Raw genomic sequence first — 23,743 nt, 5'->3', positions numbered from 1 at the left:
CCCCCGTCCGGCCCGAGAGCGAGGGGGGCTGTATGGAGGTGGAGGCGGCGCAGAGGAAGCTGCAGGAGATCGAGGACAGGTATGATGTATAAAAATATATATTCTAGGGTTGTCACGATACCAAAATTTTGACTTCGATACCGATACCAACTGTAGTATCACGATTCTCGATACCAAAACGATACTTGGAAGAAAAAAAAAACAATAAAAATATCTGAACATAAAATGTTTATTTTTGACTGAACTGGATTGAAAACTGAACAATCGGTGCAAACGTTTTTATTCTAAAATGAAACATTTGAACAAAAAACAAGTTTCGTTATTATAACCTTAACTATAACATAATTATCTAAACACTTCCTAAAAACTAAAACTAAAACCAGAGGTAATGGTAGCCTGACTGTGTGAACCTGACGGGCGGGCAGAAGTTAAGTTCTGAATAAGGAAAATAAAGAGACAGAAGAACATTACAATGTTATGTTCATTTTAACACTCACTGCTCCGTTTTATTAATCAACCGTTTACCGATTTTAATAAGCAGTCGCTAGTAAATCTTAGTAAAGCTACAGACAGAGTGTATCTTGACTAACTCCACTAACCTGTCGACTTCACAGCTCTTTGTAGAGATCAGGGTGCTTGTCTGCTAAATGAGCGAAATATGATCAGAATTATGTTAAATAACACTGTAACATAGAAGCATAGAACTATTATTTAATTAAAATGATTTTTAAGAACAGCTAAACACAGTGCTGCAGGTCAAACGCGGAGGCGTTCACGTGCGAGAGAGAGAAACAGAGAAAGAGACAGAGAGAAAGAGACACAGCAAGAGTGAGAGAGAGAGAGATTTGCGTGTTCTGATGTGAGCTACTCACAGGTAAAGGTTCTCTTTGATCTCCTCGTGCTCATATTCTAGTCCCACACATAACTCTGCAGCTCCCTCAGTGTTTTCTTTCGTATTTTGCGGCTAGCGCGAGCGCTTACAACTAACACCGCGGACCGCGAGGTGCCGCCGCGCTTGTGCCGAATCCGCTACTGAATCCGACTCCCGCTTCGCGGACAGAATCGGCACAACACCCCCCGCTGTACAACTGCGGGAGTGAAAACAGCGCTAATAAATAAAGTAGTTTAGTTTCACTTTCAGTTTTCGTTATTTTATTTAAAAATAAAAATATCAATAAAAAACAGATGCCTACATCTCAGACTATTTTCCCACACTTCACTCCTCGCGCCCGTTTTGTCCACAAGTCGCGGACGAGAGACATCTGTTATTTTAGCCGTCGCCATTCTACACTCGCTGCTGCTCTGCTGGCTTGCGCGTGAATCGATTCATTTGTTCAGAACACTAAGTTTATCTGAATCCTGCCACACCGACTGCTGCGGTGTGAATCAGTTTTGTTATGAACTGAATCAAATCGCGCCTACTAATTTGACTCATTTGAAGCTAGTGACTGGGCTATATACAGTATCGAAAGCATCGAACGCTAAAGAACCGAATCGTTTGTGATGACGTAGTATCGAAAAAGAATCGAACCTTCGGTACACCGTGCAACTCTATATCCATATATTTAAGTATTGTGATGTTACATTTAACTATACTGTATTAACCTTATAGTATTTATATTAATTATTGGTTTAGATTAGGAAAGATTGGTGTCAGAAGTGGTTTAGAGTTTTAAAAGTTAATGTTTTTGTAAAATGTAAGCTCTGTATTATAAACTGTAACGCTGTTTAAACAAAGAATCATCATTAAAAAGATCAAAGCTGTGGAATGTATTAAAGAATATTTCAGAGATGAGGTAGCAGAATATTCGAGGTGTGGGCGTATCCACAGCGGAGAGGGCGGGGTTAACCTGACTCTGCTGTTTAAAGGATCACGCTGGAGGACGACAGTGACGAGGACCTGGACGTGGATCCGGCGCAGCGTCGGCCGGTTCTGGTTCTGTCCGACAGTCTGAGGGAGGGGCTTCAGCGCGGCATCGGCGACATCCTGCCTGAAACCGTCGCTCAGTCGGTGTGAGTATCAGAACCGAACGTGGTTCTGTAGGGTCACTCAGAGAACCCGTTTAACTTGTTATATTTAGAGGTTCTGTGCCGGCAGTTCTGGTAAAAGTGCCGGTTGGTTCTGTTGGTCTCTGCAGGAGCCGGTCCTGTATGGAGCTGGTTCTCTGGCGCCCCCCAGAGGATCCACTCACTCAGCAGCTGAAAGACTCCATCCAGAGGCAGCAGCGGAAACAGCAGCCGGCGTGCCGCCAGACACCCGCGCCGGTACCCAGAACCCCCGTCCCGGATCGGCTGCAGCCGAAACCGCAGCCGGAACCGGCCTTCAGATCCCTCTACTGCCCCCCGGTGGCACCCGGCGGCGGCGAGGAGGAGATGGAGCTGGAGACGTTTTACTGACTCTGAGTTCAAACAGAGACGCTGCCAAAATCAATCAGTTTACGCCGCGAGGGACGAGATCCTGGCGATGCACTACAGAGACGAGACGAGACGAGAAGAGACGAGACAATATTCTGTTGCCATGTTTTTCTGTTTTTTCTCTCCAGTATTTGAGTTAGGGGTGAGTTGGCGCGGCGGGACCAGAGTGCCGGGCTGAGTGTATGAATTTTCTAGTTAAGCCAATTTACAGACATTATTACGCTTTCGCAAAAGTGCTTTCACAACCTCTTCACTGCGGCGTTTCACACCCTGATCTCTCTCCTGCGCTGAGACTGAAACCTTTCACACTGAGAATCACTGTGATCAGTGATCACTATCAGCTCACTCATTTCTCACTGCAGTTTTAACCCTTTAACCCCCTGATCACCAGTTATAATCCTAAACCCACAGGGGTTAATGGGAGGGTCTGTGGCGTTAATAGGTGCAGGATTTAAATGGTTAAAGGGTTACAGGAACTGGGAGCTGATTGGTCAGTGAGGTCAATCAGACTGGATTATAAAATTAAAATAGTAATTTAATTTAAAGATAATAAATAATTCCAGCCTGAATCTCTTTATATAAACGATCTTATTGATTTTATTTATCAGCTCATCTTCACTAAAGTGTGACTGAATTATTTAGAGAAACACGAACATGAAGATCAGATCAGCTGATTCTCAGGATTAAGGGATCTGATTGGGTAAAGCGACTGGATTATGACGACACTAACAGCCCAGTGTGTGAACAGCCAATCACAGCGCAGGAGGCGGGGATTTAGTTTGAGGCTAATTTGAGACACTTTTTTATTTTCCAGTGCGAGATGTAAACTGATTAATGCATGTTTCTTTAATGTTTCTTTGATGTTTCTTTAATGTTTCTTTGATGTTCCTTTATTTTCTGCACAGCTTAACCCTCACTGTGTGAAGTGACGGGGTCAGAGGTCAATTAAACTGCACTTAACCCAACCCCCACCCTCCCCCGCCCACAGGTAATCTTACCTGTTTCCTCCCATCTGTCCTCTCCTACCTGTCCTCTCTTACCTGTCCTCTCCCACCTGTCCTCTCTTACCTGTCCTCTCCCACCTGTCCTCTCTTACCTGTCCTCTCTTACCTGTCCTCTCCCACCTGTCCTCTCCACCTGTCCTCTCCACCTGTCCTCTCCACCTGTCCTCTCCACCTGTTCTTCCTGTTCGTCAGCACTGCAGCCTGTGTGTAACGCTGGACCTGTTTTACAATAAAAACATTAAAAGAAAGACTCTGTGCTTCTGGATTATTAATTTATGTTTATTTAATGTGACTACTTTTATTCTGGATATTATTAATTTGCTTCTAAATCAGTCAGGGGTTCACTTGTGCCGGTGGCGGGTGTGCCGGTGCCGGGTGTGCCGGCCCGGGCGTCGGCGCGGAGCTGTCGTATTCGGCTCTGGAGGTGCAGCAGGAGTTTATACGAGGTCAGGTCGTGGTTACTGGGAGCACAGACTGGAGGAACTGGGTCAGCCGGGTCTCCAGAGCTCTGGACCAGAACAGAGAGAGAGAGACAGAGAGTATATAAAAAAAGATAGATTAATAAAAGATAGATTGATATAAGATAGATTTAATTTATTAGTAAAGTAAATATAATTTATTAACCTTTATTATTTATATTATTACTGTAATTACTATAACTGTGACCCGCCAGATTCCTGAGGTTCTGAAGCTGCTACTGATGGACCGGGCAGGTAATTTTACCTGAGTGAGGTGTTTAAGCTCCGCCTCCAGCAGCTCCAGTCTCCACTGCGGTTCTGATCCGGGTTCTGAGAATCTCCTGAAACACAGAACAGTAATAAATTCTCCCACAGGAAGTCTGAACTGATTCAGAACCGGACAGAAGTTCTGAAACGAGACGGTGAGAAAACGAGATCATGTGGATTTTTGTCTGGTGTTCGAACTGGACCTGATGATCCGATCTGTGTGTGTGAGTGTGTGTTAGTATGGTGTGTGTGTGTGAGTGTGTGTTAGTATGGTGAGTGTGTGTGTGTGAGTGTTTGTATGGTGTGTGTGTGTGTGTGAGTGTTTGTATGGTGTGTGTGTGTGAGTGTGTGTTAGTATGGTGTGTGTGTGTGAGTGTTTGTATGGTGTGTGTGTGTGAGTGTTTGTATGGTGTGTGTGTGTGTGAGTGTTTGTATGGTGTGTGTGTGTGAGTGTTTGTATGGTGTGTGTGTGAGTGTTTGTATGGTGTGTGTGTGTGAGTGTTTGTATGGTGTGTGTGTGTGAGTGTTTGTATGGTGTGTGTGTGTGAGTGTTTGTATGGTGTGTGTGTGTGTGAGTGTTTGTATGGTGTGTGTGTGTGAGTGTTTGTATGGTGTGTGTGTGGGAGTGTTTGTATGGTGTGTGTGTGTGGGAGTGTTTGTATGGTGTGTGTGTGTGAGTGTTTGTATGGTGTGTGTGTGGGAGTGTTTGTATGGTGTGTGTGTGTCAGTGTTTGTATGGTGTGTGTGTGTGAGTGTTTGTATGGTGTGTGTGTGTGTGAGTGTTTGTATGGTGTGTGTGTGTGAGTGTTTGTATGGTGTGTGTGTGGGAGTGTTTGTATGGTGTGTGTGTGTGGGAGTGTTTGTATGGTGTGTGTGTGTGAGTGTTTGTATGGTGTGTGTGTGGGAGTGTTTGTATGGTGTGTGTGTGTGTGAGTGTTTGTATGGTGTGTGTGTGAGTGTTTGTATGGTGTGTGTGTGTGAGTGTTTGTATGGTGTGTGTGTGTGAGTGTTTGTATGGTGTGTGTGTGTGTGAGTGTTTGTATGGTGTGTGTGTGTGTGTGTGTGAGTGTTTGTATGGTGTGTGTGTGTGTGTGAGTGTTTGTATGGTGTGTGTGTGTGTGAGTGTTTGTATGGTGTGTGTGTGTGAGTGTTTGTATGGTGTGTGTGTGTGAGTGTTTGTATGGTGTGTGTGTGGGAGTGTTTGTATGGTGTGTGTGTGTGTGAGTGTTTGTATGGTGTGTGTGTGTGAGTGTTTGTATGGTGTGTGTGTGTGAGTGTTTGTATGGTGTGTGTGTGTGAGTGTTTGTATGGTGTGTGTGTGTGTGAGTGTTTGTATGGTGTGTGTGTGTGTGAGTGTTTGTATGGTGTGTGTGTGTGTGAGTGTTTGTATGGTGTGTGTGTGTGTGTGAGTGTTTGTATGGTGTGTGTGTGTGTGAGTGTTTGTATGGTGTGTGTGTGTGAGTGTTTGTATGGTGTGTGTGTGTGTGTGTGAGTGTTTGTATGGTGTGTGTGTGTGAGTGTTTGTATGGTGTGTGTGTGTGTGAGTGTTTGTATGGTGTGTGTGTGGGAGTGTTTGTATGGTGTGTGTGTGTGAGTGTTTGTATGGTGTGTGTGTGTGTGAGTGTTTGTATGGTGTGTGTGTGAGTGTTTGTATGGTGTGTGTGTGTGTGAGTGTTTGTATGGTGTGTGTGTGTGTGAGTGTTTGTATGGTGTGTGTGTGTGAGTGTTTGTATGGTGTGTGTGTGTGTGTGAGTGTTTGTATGGTGTGTGTGTGTGTGTGAGTGTTTGTATGGTGTGTGTGTGTGAGTGTTTGTATGGTGTGTGTGTGTGAGTGTTTGTATGGTGTGTGTGTGGGAGTGTTTGTATGGTGTGTGTGTGGGAGTGTTTGTATTTCTAACCTCTCCAGGTGGTGCTGGAGGTTCTGGGTGGGGTTTGTGGTTCTAGGTTTCTGCTGGATCTGGTTCTTTTGGATCCTACGCAGATCATCATCCTCACCATCATCATCCTCACCCAGCTGCAGCCCAGCCCGCCTGCTCAGCTCCTTCAACTGCTTCTAAACACACACACACACACACACACACACACACACACACACACACACACACACACACACACATAATTAATAACAGTCAGGTTCACATGCTTAACAAAGGATAACGTGAAATAATAAACCAATCAGAGTGTCTCTTCGTCACTCATCATTCTCTTTAAGCGTAGATCAGGTGAGCTCTGACTTTGGTGGATTGCTATTGTAACGGTGCAGCTACCTGGACGTGTTCAACAAACTCTTCTCAGCAGAGGAAACTGAGCTGCTGGTTGACGCTGTGAAGGAGCTCCAGCAGCTCATTTACGGGAACAGCAATGTTATTTTATTTACTATTCTGTTTATTGTTGATGTAAAAGTTGGGTTTGTGCTGCTGTGTGTTCATGTGTGTGTAATAAGTGGGGGTGTACGCTCGGCTCGGCACGGCGGCTGTGTTACCGAGATAGCGATGAACGTCTGACTGTTGGCGTCTGTCTAGGTTGTATTCAGTCAGTGGAGCTCCTGTGTAACATAACTAAAGACAATCTGTTGCCACGCCCCCTAAACACAACCCCGCCCACAAACAGCACCACAATACAGCATAGTGTGAGTGTGTATGATGTGTGTGTGTGTGTGTGTGTGTGTGTGTGTGTATGATGTGTGTACCTTCTCCGCTCTGAGCTGCTGGTTGGTGAGGGTGAGGGTGGTGAGTTGTGTGTGCTGATTGGTGAAGAGCTGCTGGAGGCGGAGTCTGAGAGACCGTAGCGTCTGCACAGCTCTATCCACTGTAACCCTGCGTTAGTAATAATTATTAAAGAGAAACGTTACCATAGCAACATGCCTCTTTATGATCCTGTGATTTCCTCCACCTTTACCTGTGTGGGCGGGGCTTGGTGTCAGTGGTCAGGTCACTATGTGGGCGGGGCTTGGTGTCAGTGGTCAGGTCACAGTGTGGGGGGGGCTTTGTGTCCGTGATCAGGCCACTGTGTGGGCGGGGCTTGGAGTCAGTGCTCAGGTCACTATATGGGCGGGGCTTGGTGTGGGTGGTCAGGTCACTGTGTGGGTGGGGCTTGGTGTCGGTGGTCAGGTCACTGTGTGGGTGGGGCTTGGTGTGGGTGGTCAGGTCACTGTGTGGGCAGGGCTTGGTGTGGGTGGTCAGGTCACTGTGTGGGTGGGGCTTGGTGTGGGTGGTCAGGTCACTGTGTGGGTGGGGCTTGGTGTGGGTGGTCAGGTCACTGTGTGGGTGGGGCTTGGTGTGGGTGGTCAGGTCACTGTGTGGGCGGGGCTTGAGCAGGTCCTGTAGGTGACCGCACTCGGTGAGTATATCCCAAGCCCAGCCGGCGCTCTGCCGATCGGTCCTCTCCGCTGCCCCCTGCTGGACTCGCTTCAGCTTCTGCTTCAGACGACCCACCTCTAGCTCCGCCTCCTTAACCAGAACACCAGCCAAAACGTTATTATAGAACACGCAGAACACTGTCCGGCATAGTACCAACATTACCAACACTACCATCACTACCATCACTATCAACATTACCATCACTACCATCACTATCAACACTACCATCACTACCATCACTATCAACACTACCATCACTACCATCACTATCAACACTACCATCACTACCATCACTATCAACACTACCATCACTACCATCACTATCAACACTACCATCACTACCATCACTATCAACACTACCATCACTACCATCACTACCATCACTATCAACACTACCATCACTACCATCACTATCAACACTACCATCACTACCATCACTATCAACACTACCATCACTACCATCACTACCATCACTACCATCACTACCATCACTACCATCACTATCAACACTACCATCACTACCATCACTATCAACACTACCATCACTACCATCACTATCAACATTACCATCACTACCATCACTATCAACACTACCAACACTACCATCACTATCAACACTACCATCACTACCATCACTACCATCACTACCATCACTATCAACACTACCATCACTACCATCACTATCAACACTACCATCACTACCATCACTATCAACATTACCATCACTACCATCACTATCAACACTACCATCACTACCATCACTATCAACATTACCATCACTACCATCACTATCAACATTACCATCACTACCATCACTACCATCACTATCAACATTACCATCACTACCATCACTATCAACACTACCAACACTACCATCACTACCATCACTACCATCACTATCAACACTACCATCACTACCATCACTATCAACACTACCAACACTACCATCACTATCAACATTACCATCACTACCATCACTATCAACACTACCATCACTACCATCACTATCAACACTACCAACACTACCATCACTACCATCACTACCATCACTATCAACACTACCATCACTACCATCACTATCAACACTACCATCACTACCATCACTATCAACACTACCATCACTACCATCACTACCATCACTATCAACACTACCATCACTACCATCACTATCAACACTACCAACACTACCATCACTATCAACACTACCATCACTACCATCACTATCAACACTACCATCACTACCATCACTATCAACACTACCATCACTACCATCACTATCAACACTACCATCACTACCATCACTATCAACACTACCATCACTACCATCACTACCATCACTATCAACACTACCATCACTACCATCACTATCAACACTACCATCACTATCAACACTACCATCACTACCATCACTATCAACATTACCATCACTACCATCACTATCAACACTACCATCACTACCATCACTATCAACACTACCATCACTACCATCACTATCAACACTACCAACACTACCATCACTATCAACACTACCATCACTACCATCACTATCAACACTACCATCACTACCATCACTATCAACACTACCATCACTACCATCACTATCAACACTACCATCACTACCATCACTATCAACACTACCAACACTACCATCACTATCAACACTACCATCACTACCATCACTATCAACACTACCATCACTACCATCACTATCAACACTACCTATTATTATTATTATTATTATTATTATTATTATTATTATTATTATTATTATTATATACCTGCTTCAGCTGAGTTCTCAGTTTGTGTAGCTCCGCCCACTGCTCGTCTTTAAGAGCTCTGAACCTTGCAGACTGCTCACAAGCTCTGCCCTCCAACTGCTTCACCCGCTGAGAGAGAAAGGATAGGGGTGTGTGAGCGTGTTTGTGTGTGTGTGTGTGTGTGTAGTGTGTATGTGTGTGTGTGTGTGTAGTGTGTGTGTATGTGTGTGTAGTGTGTGTGTGTGTGTGTAGTGTGTGTGTGTGTGTATGTGTGTAGTGTGTATGTGTGTGTGTGTGTATGTGTGTGTAGTGTGTGTAGTGTGTATGTGTGTGTAGTGTGTGTGTGCGTGTGTGTGTGTAGTGTGTGTGTGTAGTGTGTAGTGTGTATGTGTGTGCGGTGTGTGTAGTGTGTGTGTGTAGTGTGTAGTGTGTATGTGTGTGCGGTGTGTGTAGTGTGTGTGTGTGTGTGTAGTGTGTGTGTAGTGTGTGTGTGTAGTGTGTGTGTGTGTGTGTAGTGTGTGTGTGTGTGTAGTGTGTGTGTAGTGTGTGTGTAGTGTGTATAGTGTGTGTGTAGTGTGTGTGTGTAGTGTGTGTGTGTGTAGTGTGTGTAGTGTGTGTGTAGTGTGTGTGTAGTGTGTGTGTAGTGTGTGTGTGTAGTGTGTGTGTGTGTAGTGTGTGTGTAGTGTGTGTAGTGTGTTGTGTGTGTGTAGTGTGTGTGTGTAGTGTGTGTGTAGTGTGTGTGTGTGTGTGTGTGTGTGTGTGTAGTGTGTGTGTAGTGTGTGTATAGTGTGTGTGTGTGTGTGTGTGTGTAGTGTGTGTGTAGTGTGTGTGTGTGTAGTGTGTGTGTGTGTAGTGTGTAGTGTGTGTGTGTGTGTAGTGTGTGTGTAGTGTGTGTGTGTGTAGTGTGTGTGTGTGTGTAGTGTGTGTAGTGTGTGTGTGTAGTGTGTAGTGTGTGTGTAGTGTGTGTGTGTGTGTGTGTGTAGTGTGTGTGTGTAGTGTGTGTGTGTGTAGTGTGTGTAGTGTGTGTGTGTGTAGTGTGTGTGTAGTGTGTGTGTAGTGTGTGTGTAGTGTGTGTGTGTGTAGTGTGTGTGTGTAGTGTGTGTGTAGTGTGTGTGTGTGTAGTGTGTGTGTGTAGTGTGTGTGTAGTGTGTGTGTGTGTATGTAGTGTGTGTGTGTGTAGTGTGTGTGTGTGTGTGTAGTGTGTGTGTGTGTAGTGTGTGTGTGTGTAGTGTGTGTAGTGTGTGTGTGTGTGTGTAGTGTGTGTGTAGTGTGTGTGTGTGTGTAGTGTGTGTGTAGTGTGTGTGTGTGGTGTGTTGTGTGTGTGTAGTGTGTGTGTAGTGTGTGTGTAGTGTGTGTGTAGTGTGTGTAGTGTGTGTGTAGTGTGTGTAGTGTGTGTGTAGTGTGTGTGTAGTGTGTGTGTAGTGTGTGTGTGTGTGTGGTGTGTGTAGTGTGTGTGTAGTGTGTGTAGTGTGTGTGTGGTGTGTGTGTGGTGTGTGTAGTGTGTGTGTAGTGTGTGTAGTGTGTGTGTGGTGTGTGTGTGTGTAGTGTGTGTGTAGTGTGTGTGTAGTGTGTGTGTGTGTAGTGTGTGTGTAGTGTGTGTGTGGTGTGTGTGTGTGTGTAGTGTGTGTGTGTGTAGTGTGTGTGTGTGTAGTGTGTGTGTAGTGTGTGTGTGTGTAGTGTGTGTGTAGTGTGTGTGTAGTGTGTGTGTGTAGTGTGTGTGTGTAGTGTGTGTGTAGTGTGTGTAGTGTGTGTGTGTGGTGTGTGTGTAGTGTGTGTAGTGTGTGTAGTGTGTGTGTGTAGTGTGTGTGTGTAGTGTGTGTGTGTGTAGTGTGTGTGTGTAGTGTGTGTGTGTAGTGTGTGTGTGTGTGTAGTGTGTGTGTAGTGTGTGTGTAGTGTGTGTGTAGTGTGTGTGTGTGTAGTGTGTGTGTAGTGTGTGTGTGTGTGTAGTGTGTAGTGTGTGTGTGTAGTGTGTGTATAGTGTGTGTGTAGTGTGTGTGTGTGTGTAGAGTGTGTGTAGTGTGTAGTGTGTGTGTGTGTGTGTGTAGTGTGTGTAGTGTGTGTGTAGTGTGTGTGTGTAGTGTGTGTGTGTAGTGTGTGTAGTGTGTGTAGTGTGTGTGTAGTGTGTGTGTGTAGTGTGTGTGTATGTAGTGTGTGTGTAGTGTGTGTGTGTAGTGTGTGTGTGTAGTGTGTGTAGTGTGTGTAGTGTGTGTGTAGTGTGTGTGTGTAGTGTGTGTGTGTAGTGTGTGTAGTGTGTGTAGTGTGTGTAGTGTGTGTGTAGTGTGTGTGTGTAGTGTGTGTGTATGTAGTGTGTGTGTAGTGTGTGTGTGTGTGTAGTGTGTGTGTGTAGTGTGTGTGTGTGTAGTGTGTGTGTAGTGTGTGTGTGTGTAGTGTGTGTGTAGTGTGTGTGTGTAGTGTGTGTGTAGTGTGTGTGTAGTGTGTGTGTGTGTGTAGAGTGTGTGTAGTGTGTAGTGTGTGTGTGTGTGTGTGTGTGTAGTGTGTGTAGTGTGTGTGTAGTGTGTACCAGCCAAAACGGGCACATGTCACCCCGCTGCTCATTGAGCTCCACTGGCTACCAGTTGATGCATCAAATTCAAAGCTCTTACAATCGCCTACAAGGTGATACAGAACAGCTCCTTCCTACCTGCACTCGCTCCTGAAGACTTACGCTACCTCCCGGCCGCTGCGCTCCTCCAATGAACGTCGCCTCGCTTTACCAAACAAACATTCACACAAAGCAATCCAGACTGTTCTCATACAGAGTTCCCCAATGGTGCAACAAACTACCTTCTACTACCAGATCAGGAGAATCTCTCACTATCTTTAATAAACTCCTGAAGACAGAGCTCTTCAAAGAGCTCTTACTCTCCTAACACCTCTAACTAACTACCTTCTACTACCAGATCAGGAGAATCTCTCACTATCTTTAATAAACTCCTGAAGACAGAGCTCTTCAAAGAGCACTTACTCTCCTAACACCTCTAACTAACTACCTTCTACTACCAGATCAGGAGAATCTCTCACTATCTTTAATAAACTCCTGAAGACAGAGCTCTTCAAAGAGCACTTACTCTCCTAACACCTCTAACTAACTACCTTCTACTACCAGATCAGGAGAATCTCTCGCTATCTTTAATAAACTCCTGAAGACAGAGCTCTTCAAAGAGCACTTACTCTCCTAACACCTCTAACTAACTACCTTCTACTACCAGATCAGGAGAATCTCTCACTATCTTTAATAAACTCCTGAAGACAGAGCTCTTCAAAGAGCACTTACTCTCTTAACACCTCTAACACACTAACTACACTCTAAAAAACAGAGGTACGATACGAGTACTTTTTTGTACTCAAAGGTACACTCTTCATAATTGTACCCTCAAAGGTACAATATTGGTCTTTACAGGGTCAGATTTGTTCCCTCTGAAGTACAAAGTAATTCCTAACAGCAGTAAGTACAGATTTGTACCATATAACCAGATAAAGGGTACATTCAGTACTCTGTACCACTGTACTAATAAACAATATATATATTTTATTTGCACATTTCTATTTGAAAGCCAGACAATTTTGGATCATGAAGCTCTTGACACATATTCAGTTCATGATAATGTTTATAATCTTTATAATCTTTACTTGCACAAAAAACATGGGTACAAAAAAGGACTTTCACTGAAAGGAACTTTTTTGTACCTCAATATAAGGTACAGCCCCAGAGACAAGCTTTGTACTCTTTTAAGTACAAATCTGTACTTACTTTTCTTAGTGTGTACTTCTAACCTCATTTCCTTCTTCCCCTCCTTCACTCCTCTATCCTATTATTCCCTTTGTCCTCCTTTTATCCCTATCCAAAGATGTTTTACCTTTAAACTTATTTTACATTGTACTTGACTATTGTAAGTCGCTTTGGACAAAAGCGTCTGCCAAATGTAATGTAATGTAAAAAATGTAATGTAGTGTGTGTGTGTGTGTGTGTGTGTATGTAGTGTGTGTGTGTAGTGTGTGTGTGTGTGTGTGTGTGTGTATGTGTGTAGTGTGTGTGTAGTGTGTGTCTCACCGTCTGCAGCTCCAGAACTTTAGTCTGAAGGATCAGTGAACTCCTCCTCTCTTGGTGTAGCTCCGCCCTTCCTCTCCTCTCTGCCTCCTCCATCTGCTCCTCCCACCTCCTCCGCTCTCGCTCCACCGCCCTCCTCACCTGCAACGAATCCAGAACCAGAGCACAACTCCACTGAGTCCAGAACTCCACCAGAACTCCACCAGAACTCCACCAAAACTCCACCAAAACTCCACTGTATGGAGTATATATATATATAAATATGATGGTGCTGTACCGCCTCCTCATCTCCTCCCCCTACTGTTGTACCACCTCCTCCCACCTCCTCAGCTCCTCCTCCTACTGCGGTACCGCCTTCTCCCACCTCCTCAGCTCCTCCCCCTACTGCGGTACCGCCTTCTCCCATATATATACATATATACACACACACACACACAAACTGGCAGATTAAATTTTGTGGGCGGAGCTTCTAGTCGAGCGCTGAGGAGATTATAATAAAGCATCAGAATGCAGGAAAGTGGCGAATCTCCATCTGTGATACATCAGCTAACAGACGCCTGTACCAACCAGCACCACCTACTGTACTCTCTCTCTCTCAGACTCCGGCTGCTGATGGAGAAACAGCATGATCTACTGTACTCTCTCTCTCTCTCTCTCTCTCTCTCTCTCTCAGACTCCGGCCGCTGATGGAGAAACAGCATGATCTACTGTACTCTCTCTCTCTCTCTCTCTCTCTCTCTCTCTCTCAGACTCTGGCCGCTGATGGAGAAACAGCATGATCTACTGTACTCTCTCTCTCTCTCTCTCTCTCTCTCTCTCTCTCTCTCTCAGACTCTGGCCGCTGATGGAGAAACAGCATGATCTACTGTACTCTCTCTCTCTCTCTCTCTCTCTCTCTCTCAGACTCCGGCTGCTGATGGAGAAACAGCATGATCTACTGTACTCTTTCTCTCTCTCTCTCTCTCTCTCTCTCTCTCAGACTCCGGCCGCTGATGGAGAAACAGCATGATCTACTGTACTCTCTCTCTCTCTCTCAGACTCCGGCTGCTGATGGAGAAACAGCATGACCTACTGTACTCTCTCTCTCTCTCTCTCTCTCTATCTCTCTCTCTCTCAGACTCCGGCTGCTGATGGAGAAACAGCATGATCTACTGTACTCTCTCTCTCTCTCTCTCTCTCTCTCTCTCTCTCAGACTCCGGCTGCTGATGGAGAAACAGCATGATCTACTGTACTCTCTCTCTCTCTCTCTCTCTCTCTCTCTCAGACTCCGGCTGCTGATGGAGAAGCAGCATGATCTACTGTACTCTCTCTCTCTCTCTCTCTCTCTCAGACTCCGGCTGCTGATGGAGAAACAGCATGACCTACTGTACTCTCTCTCTCTCTCTCTCTCTCAGACTCCGGCTGCTGATGGAGAAGCAGCATGATCTACTGTACTCTCTCTCTCTCTCTCTCTCAGACTCCGGCTGCTGATGGAGAAACAGCATGATCTACTGTACTCTCTCTCTCTCTCTCTCTCTCTCTCAGACTCCGGCTGCTGATGGAGAAACAGCATCATGATCTACTGTACTCTCTCTCTCTCTCTCTCTCTCTCAGACTCCGGCTGCTGATGGAGAAACAGCATGATCTACTGTACTCTTTCTCTCTCTCTCTCTCTCTCAGACTCCGGCTGCTGATGGAGAGATGTTTAATAGAGGGGTATTTGCTGTGAATCACCTTCTCTCTCTGGGTTTTCTGCTCCTCTCTGCAGGTCTGGAGCTCCGTCTGTAGGGAGCGCTGTTCCTCCTGCAGCTCCAGCAGCTGCACCTCTTTCTGGGACAGAATTTTCTCCAGAACCCCCAACCGAGCCTCCTGCTCCACCTGCTCCACCTGCTCACACTCTACTGACTGATACACACACACACACACACACACACACACACGATTCACAGTGTGTTTTGTCTCACATGCAGTTATTAATCTGATAAGAGTAAGGAGTGTAATTGTGGGAGTGATCAGATCAGATCAGAGCTCCTCCTCATTGTCTGATCTGACGGAGATGATCTGATCACACTTGTGTTCACACAGACAAAACCAAAAAAACCTAAAGAAATCAGATAAAGTGTTTACACCTTCTGAAAAATCTGATTATTAAGCCAAAATCGAACTTTCTTTATCAGATTTGCTAATGTCTGATCTATAAAACATAATCGCTCCAATAATCAGATCTGATCACTGATTAGGATTAAACTGTTATATCTGATTATATCAGAGTATTTGAGCTGTGGTGTCTCACAGTGGTGAAGAGGGTGGAGCCGGCCGAGGGGGCGGAGCTGACTGAGGGGGTGGAGCTGATTGAGGGGGTGGAGCTGAAGGAGATCTTCTTCCTGCTCTGGTTTATCTTTACAGTCTTCTGAACTCCGGCCAGAGATCTCAGCACTCCGTAACCCCTCCCACCGTGACTCCTCCCACACTGTCTGATCTCCACTGTACCTTCATCATCAGAGCTAACACACACACACACACCCACAGTAACACACACACACACACACACACACACACAGTAACACACACACACGCACAGTACAGAACACAGAACAGGGATGAAGAAAATTTTACTTTGACCTACTGTAAAAAAATGTTTTTACACGCAATAAAAAAAATGTACATGTAAAAAGATTTTACTACACGTCATTTTAAATATTTCTACTGGTCTATTCATTTTTAAATTCTGATACAATATAAATAACAACTGACAGATTTACATGATAGTGAAAAATAAAAGTAACAAAAGTTAAAATTACAAGTTTTTAATGTGAAAATGAGGCTGTGTTTACCTGCCTGTGTGATTTCCACACTGCTGTGAGTTCTTCTGATTTCCTAAACGATTCTGCTTTTTCACCTGTGGAGCTGTTCTGTCTGTGATTCAGTAAAACAACAGACCTCAACCTCAAATTCTAAAAAAAGCTTATATATATTTATATTTATATTTATATTTAATAAACAGACATTAAATCTGTGCTCTGTTTAGATTATTTGTGTAAATCAGTTTTTTACTTCAGTTCTGAGAAACTGGATCTCTGAGTGATTTCTCAGGACGGGGCTGAAAATTACCTAAAAACCAGCACAGGAAACATTACTGCACTTACCTGAGATCAGCTCACATGCCCCGCCCACACCACATGCTCCGCCCACAGTGGGCTCTCTCAGTTTTAGCATCAACTCTTGGAACCGGGTGCTAAAATCTTCAGTACAGACACTGTCCAGCTCCTCCTCCTCCTCCTCCTCCTCCTCCTCCTCCTCAACCCCCACCTGATCAAAACCACAATTAATAACAGTAACGCTTTACTCTCCACATAAATATATAGAAATATAAACAGACTAGGAGAGATCTAAAATAACATTATTATTGAAAAATTAACAATATTTCAGGCTATTCTTATGGACAAAATACTGAAATATATAGAATATACTACTGCAATAAAATAAATGTTAGTTTTATATAATAGAACAGTTTCAAATCTGTAAATCAAGAAAGTAAAAAGTCCCACAATATATAATAAAAACCGCACTATTATCAACATACGGGTTTTATGATATTTTTATGAAACAATACTGAACTCCCCCAGAACATACAATATACAATAATAATACATTTTTACTATCGTTATTACTATTGTACTGTAATTATAATTGTATGTAATTGTAGTTATATTGTTATTATAATTATATGTAATTGTAATCATAATTACATGTAATTGTAATTATATTGTAATTGTAATTATATGTAGTTGTAATTATATTGTAATTGTAATTATATGTAATTGTAATTATATTGTAATTGTAATTATATGTAATTGTAATTATATTGTGGTACCTTGGTATTGGTTCTGAGTAGGTGCTGTAATCTCCACAGACGCTGCTCAGTCCTGAATCCCACTGGACCTCCAGATCCCTCCCCCGGACAGCAGGGGGCGGTACTTAGTTCTGGCCCCGCCTCTCCAGCGCTCACCTGCACTGAGACTGAGATAAAACATAGACCGGATCGGTTCTGAAGGACCGGTTCTGCTGGACTCACAGCATAAATTTACAGCACGTGGGTTACCTGGAGACGGGTCGGGGAGACCAGAATTCAACCAATCAGGAGAAGAGCTTCCCTTATCACTGCCCAGACCTGTATCCCTGCTCTCAGAACCGACCCGGTCCAAACCCACTGAGAGACAGAGAGAGAGAGATAGAGAGAGAAAGACAGCGAGAGAGAGAGAAATAGAGGATTAAAAGAGATTAAAATAGTAAATAAGAAAAACGATCCCACAGAATAAAAAATGTGGGTCTACCTGGATCCAGAACTTCTTCCAGCTGACTCCGCCCTCCATTCACCCGACCAGTACTGCAGCTCTAAACACACACAACACAGTATCGCCTTAAACACAGTATCGCCTTAAACACAGTACCGCCTTAAACACAGTACCGCCTTAAACACAGTTCCGCCTTAAACACAGTACCGCCTTAAACTCAGTACCGCCTTAAACTCAGTACCGCCTTAAACACAGTTCCGCCTTAAACACAGTACCGATTTAGAAACAGTACCACCTTAAACTCAGTACCGACTTAAACACAGTACCGATTTAGACACAGTACCACCTTAAACTCAGTACCGACTTAAACTCAGTACCGACTTAAACACAGTACCGCCTTAAACTCAGTACTGATTTAGACACAGTACCACCTTAAACTCAGTACTGCCTTAAACACAGTACCGCCTTAAACACAGTACCACCTAAAACACAGTACTGCCTTAAACACAGTACCGCCTTAAACTCAGTACCACCTTAAACACAGTACCGATTTAGACACAGTACCACCTTAAAATCAGTACCGCCTTAAACACAGTACCACCTTAAACTCAGTACTGCCTTAAACACAGTACCGCCTTAAACACAGTACCACCTAAAACACAGTACTGCCTTAAACACAGTACCGCCTTAAACTCAGTACCACCTTAAACACAGTACCGATTTAGACACAGTACCACCTTAAAATCAGTACCGCCTTAAACACAGTACCGCCTTAAACTCAGTACCGCCTTAAACACAGTACCGCCTTAAACACAGCACCACCTTAAACTCAGTACCGCCTTAAACACAGTACCGCCTTAAACACAGTACCGATTTAGACACAGTACCACCTTAAACTCAGTACCGCCATAAACTCAGTACCGCCTTAAACACGTACAGCCTTAAACTCAGTACCGCCTTAAACACGTACAGCCTTAAACTCAGTACTGCCTTAAACACAGTATGGCCTTAAACGCAGTTCTGATTGGTTCTAGACTCTGTGTTGTTGGGTTTGGTTCTGGATTCGGTGTTATTGGGTTTGGTTCTGATTGGTTCTGGACTCTGTGTTGTTGGGTGGTTCTAATTGGTTCTGGACTCGGTGTTGTTGGGTTTGGTTCTGATTGGTTCTGGACTCTGTGTTTTTGAGTTTAGTTCTGATTGGTTCTGGACTCGGTGTTGTTGGGTTTGGTTCTGATTGGTTCTGGACTCGGTGTTGTTGAGTGTGGTTCTGATTGGTTCTGGACTCGGTGTTGTTGGGTTTGGTTCTGATTGGTTCTGGACTCGGTGTTGTTGGGTGGTTCTGATTGGTTCTGGACTCGGTGTTGTTGGGTGGTTCTGATTGGTTCTGGACTCTGTGTTGTTGGGTTTGGTTCTGATTGGTTCTGGACTCGGTGTTGTTGGGTGGTTCTGATTGGTTCTGGACTCGGTGTTGTTGGGTTTGGTTCTGATTGGTTCTGGACTCTGTGTTGTTGGGTGGTTCTGATTGGTTCTGGACTCTGTGTTGTTGGGTGGTTCTGATTGGTTCTGGACTCGGTGTTGTTGGGTGGTTCTGATTGGTTCTGGACTCGGTGTTGTTGGGTTTGGTTCTGATTGGTTCTGGACTCTGTGTTGTTGGGTGGTTCTGATTGGTTCTGGACTCTGTGTTGTTGGGTGGTTCTGATTGGTTCTGGACTCGGTGTTGTTGGGTTTGGTTCTGACCTGCAGGTGGTTGAGTTGAGCATCGATGGCGTCCAGCAGTTGATGACAGTGATCTCGAAGAACATCCGGCGGATCAGAACCAGAACCACAGACCATCCCTCCGTTCACATCTAACACACACACACACACACACACCATACACACACACACACACACATACCATACACACACCATACACACACCATACACACATACCATACACACACCATACACACACCATACACACACACACACACACACACACACACACACACCATACACACACCATACACACACCATACACACACACACCATACACACACCATACACACACACACACACATACCATACACACACCATACACACACACACACACATACCATACACACACACACAATACACACACCATACACACACACACACATACCATACACACACCATACACACACACACACACACATACCATACACACACCATACACACACACACACACACACCATACACACACCATACACACACACACACACACACCATACACACACCATACACACACACACACACACACCATACACACACCATACACACACACACACACACACCATACACACACCATACACACACACACACACACACCATACACACACCATACACACACACACACACACACACACCATACACACACCATACACACACACACACACATACCATACACACACCATACACACACACACACACACACACACACACCATACACACACCATACACACACACACATACCATACACACACACACACCATACACACACCATACACACACACACACACACACACACACACACACATACCATACACACACACACAACGCACACACAAACACACACACCATACACACACACAACATACACACACACACACACACACACCATACACACACACCATACACACACACACACACACCATACACACACAACATACACACACACACACACACACACACACACACCATACACACACACCATACACACACACACACACACCATACACACACAACATACACACACACACACACACACACACACACACACCATACACACACCATACACACACCATACACACACACACACACACCATACACAGACACACACCATACACACACACACACACACACACACCATACACACACCATACACACACACACACACACCATACACAGACACACACCATACACATACACACACACAGGCATATAGAACTATTCATAAACTCTCCCACATAATCTCATTTTAATAAATAGAGTATTATTTGTAAAAAAATATTTTTCACAGATACTGTAAAAGTTATTAGTAGTTTAGTATAGTATAGTACAGTTTAGTACAGTTCAGTGTGTTTTAGTATAGTATAATTTAGTATAGTACAACTGGTTCAGCAAAGTATAGTGTAGTTTAGTAAAGCGTAACTGAGTGCAGTTTAGTATAGTTGAGTGTAGTTTAGTATAGTATAAGTATAGTATAGTTGAGTGTAGTTTAGTATAGTATAGTTGAGTGTAGTTTAGTATAGTATAGTTGAGTGTAGTTTAGTATAGTATAGTTGAGTGTAGTTTAGTATAGTATAGTTGAGTGTAGTTTAGTATAGTATAGTTGAGTGTAGTTTAGTATAGTATAGTTGAGTGTAGTTTAGTATAGTATAGTATAGTTGAGTTTCTCGGTTCTGACCGGTATTGATCAGCTCGTCCGTGTCGTCGGCTTTGTCCGGAACCCCGTCTTGATCTCCACCGTCCATCACCTGACCAGAAACCAGACCACGCCCCCAGAGTAAAATACACAATACATAATAAAAGTCCTGAACCAAATAATTTACACTGTAAACTACAACATGACCCAGTTCATCTCCCAGCAACCCAGTTCATCTCCCAGTAACCCTGTTCAACTCCCAGTATACCAGTTCAACTCCCAGTAACCCAGTTTATCTCCCAGTAACCCAGTTCATCTCCCAGCAACCCAGTTCATCTCCCAGTAACCCAGTTCATCTCCCAGCAACCCAGTTCATCTCCCAGTAACCCAGTTCATCTCCCAGTAACCCAGTTCATCTCCCAGTAACCCAGTTCATCTCCCAGTAACCCAGTTCATCTCCCAGCAACCCAGTTCATCTCCCAGTAACCCAGTTCATCTCCCAGTAACCCAGTTCATCTCCCAGCAACCCAGTTCATCTCCCAGCAACCCAGTTCATCTCCCAGCAACCCAGTTCATCTCCCAGTAACCCAGTTCATCTCCCAGCAACCCAGTTCAACTCCCAGCAACCCAGTTCATCTCCCAGCAACCCAGTTCATCTCCCAGTAACCCAGTTCATCTCCCAGTAACCCAGTTCATCTCCCAGCAACCCAGTTCATCTCCCAGCAACCCAGTTCATCTCCCAGCAACCCAGTTCAACTCCCAGCAACCCAGTTCATCTCCCAGCAACCCAGTTCAACTCCCAGTAACCCAGTTCATCTCCCAGTAACCCAGTTCATCTCCCAGCAACCCAGTTCATCTCCCAGCAACCCAGTTCATCTCCCAGCAACCCAGTTCATTTCCCAGTAACCCAGTTCATCTCCCAGCAACCCAGTTCAACTCCCAGCAACCCAGTTCATCTCCCAGCAACCCAGTTCATCTCCCAGCAACCCAGTTCATCTCCCAGTAACCCAGTTCATCTCCCAGTAACCCAGTTCATCTCCCAGCAACCCAGTTCATCTCCCAGCAACCCAGTTCATCTCCCAGCAACCCAGTTCAACTCCCAGTAACCCAGTTCATCTCCCAGCAACCCAGTTCAACTCCCAGCAACCCAGTTCATCTCCCAGAATATAGTGTTCATAAATAAGAAACTGTAGAGTTTGGTAGTTTGAGAGTTTGTTTCAGTGTGAAGATGTTTAGTAGATGTTTAGATTTTTAGTAGATGTTTTGTAGATATTTAGTAAATGTTTTGTAGAGGTTTAGTAGATGTTTAGTACATGTTTTGTAGATGTTTAGATGTTTTGTAAATGTTTTGTAGATGTTTAGCAGATGTTTAGATTTTTAGTAGATGTTTAGTAAATGTTTTGTAGATTTTTAGTAAATGTTTGGGGTGTTTGACTGACGTTTCTGTATAAAAGTTTGTTTTTATTAAACTGAAAAGTAAGGCATTGAAACAATGTTGCAATATTAACACTGATTCATCTTCCAAAATTAAAAAAAAAAAAAAAAAAACCTTTCATAAACACTATAATACAATCTGGGTTAAATATATATATTTTTTATTTATTTATTCATTTCCTGTGTTTTGATCATTTGCTGTTTTTTCTGAAACATGATTGAAAATATTTAATTAATTTTACCATTATTCTGCTGTTTCAGAGATCAGGAGCTTCAAAACTCAACTTATTATTGTTTATTATTATTAGTAACAATTTCTTTGTTATTATGAAAATATATTGGTATATTTTATGCATTTTTAAAAATATGTTAGAAATACATTTAAATAGCTGCAGTGTAAACTCAGGCTAAACTGTAAAACTGAATTATTTCATATTTTCTATATTTATTGTAGTGAAAAAAAGGTTTCATTAGTTTTTTTTACTTTCTTCACAATCTAAAAGTAAACATTTATCTTTCTATTGTTTTTTTAAATCTTTATTTAAAAAAAATATTTTCAGAGAAAATCAGAAAAGATTAACTTTAGTTTTTAACTTTTAGTTCAAACTCCAGAAAAACAGAACCCATTACTAAACCCGCAGAACCAGAACCAGAATCAGAACCGGTGCAGCAGCGCCAGTTCAGAGTTTAAACTGTAGAACAGAACCGACTTCTGATTTTATTAATATTTATATTAATAATGAAGTTTAATCTGATTTACTCACCGCAGCTTCTTCCCGCAATCCCTGCTCCATTCCTGCAGAGAGGGGGAGGGGCGGGGCCTAGCACACCGGCTCCTAGCAACCAAACCCATAGCAACCGACGCTCCCCACCAACCGCCCAAACACGCGGGTTTAACCCCGCCCACTTTACCCACAGCCAGAACTCCCATTAGAAGCAGTGCTGGATCCCACCAGTACACTCTTTAATCTCCATATAATTCATATAAAATTATACATTTACACATTAATAACTTCTCATTTTGATTGATTTTAAATATTGCCAGCATTTGTGTAATATTATGGGATGTAGGGGCGGGGCCTGAGTACTGACCCCTCCGACCCGGTCTGCTGGAGCTTCTTCATATCAGTCCTGATTATCCGTCTACAGAGAACATCCTCCAAACATCAGAGTTACAGATCACATCCATAACATTTATAATTATATCACACCTCTCATAACCTGCCCTGAGACTACAGCTAAACATGAAATCACATTTACACTGATAATCAATCCGTCCATCAGTTTTCATTGCTGTGAACCAGAACCACACCCCCTCAGATTCACCCAATAAACAACACG

The 23,743-nt window shown here is 43.9% G+C and overlaps 2 protein-coding genes across 5 annotated transcripts in view; one reads left to right on the top strand and one right to left on the bottom strand.

The window, feature by feature from the left end:
- Nucleotides 1–3,667, top strand: part of ccdc117 (coiled-coil domain containing 117) — a 7,723-nt gene extending 4,056 nt beyond the window's left edge. For both annotated transcript variants that reach the window (XM_022686956.2, XM_049470290.1), the window contains 3 exons: nucleotides 1–79; nucleotides 1,870–2,013; nucleotides 2,139–3,667. The exon at nucleotides 1–79 is cut by the window's left edge and continues 179 nt beyond it. In XM_022686956.2, coding sequence (XP_022542677.2) covers nucleotides 1–79; nucleotides 1,870–2,013; nucleotides 2,139–2,397 — 482 coding nt within the window. In that variant the 3' untranslated portion in view covers nucleotides 2,398–3,667. The remainder of the gene's footprint in view (nucleotides 80–1,869; nucleotides 2,014–2,138) is intronic.
- Nucleotides 3,668–3,677: 10 nt separating this feature from the next.
- Nucleotides 3,678–23,671, bottom strand: si:ch211-102c2.8 (uncharacterized). 3 transcript variants are annotated; one of them, XM_022686952.2, is made up of 17 exons: nucleotides 23,167–23,671; nucleotides 21,011–21,080; nucleotides 19,321–19,430; nucleotides 17,623–17,683; nucleotides 17,391–17,498; nucleotides 17,163–17,308; nucleotides 16,435–16,597; nucleotides 16,123–16,204; nucleotides 15,582–15,792; nucleotides 15,023–15,193; nucleotides 13,312–13,449; nucleotides 9,282–9,389; nucleotides 7,043–7,593; nucleotides 6,834–6,960; nucleotides 6,043–6,197; nucleotides 4,143–4,218; nucleotides 3,678–3,927 (listed from the first exon to the last, which is right to left on the bottom strand). In XM_022686952.2, the coding sequence occupies exons 1-17, from the start codon at nucleotides 23,194–23,196 to the stop codon at nucleotides 3,733–3,735; spliced, it is 2,502 nt and encodes an 833-aa protein (XP_022542673.2). In that variant the 5' UTR covers nucleotides 23,197–23,671; the 3' UTR covers nucleotides 3,678–3,732. The 3 variants fall into 3 exon arrangements, with proteins under 3 accessions (XP_022542673.2, XP_022542674.2, XP_022542675.2); XM_022686953.2 differs by having other exon boundaries at nucleotides 9,282–9,380; XM_022686954.2 differs by having other exon boundaries at nucleotides 9,282–9,377.
- Nucleotides 23,672–23,743: the final 72 nt, after the last annotated feature.

The sequence above is a fragment of the Astyanax mexicanus genome, chromosome 22, assembly GCF_023375975.1.
Source record: "Astyanax mexicanus isolate ESR-SI-001 chromosome 22, AstMex3_surface, whole genome shotgun sequence".
NCBI lineage: Eukaryota > Metazoa > Chordata > Actinopteri > Characiformes > Acestrorhamphidae > Astyanax > Astyanax mexicanus.
Note: the sequence above shows the minus strand (reverse complement) of the source record. Positions and strands in the feature narration are given on the sequence as shown.

Coding starts and splice junctions, on each gene's coding strand:
- si:ch211-102c2.8 (XM_022686952.2), bottom strand. CDS start 23,196: ATGGAGCAGGGATTGCGGGAAGAAGCTGCG. Junction 16,598..17,162: donor TACTCAGAACCAATACCAAG/GTACCACAATAT, acceptor GGTTTTGATCAG/GTGGGGGTTGAGGAGGAGGA. Junction 4,219..6,042: donor CTCCAGCACCACCTGGAGAG/GTTAGAAATACA, acceptor TCTGTGTTTCAG/GAGATTCTCAGAACCCGGAT.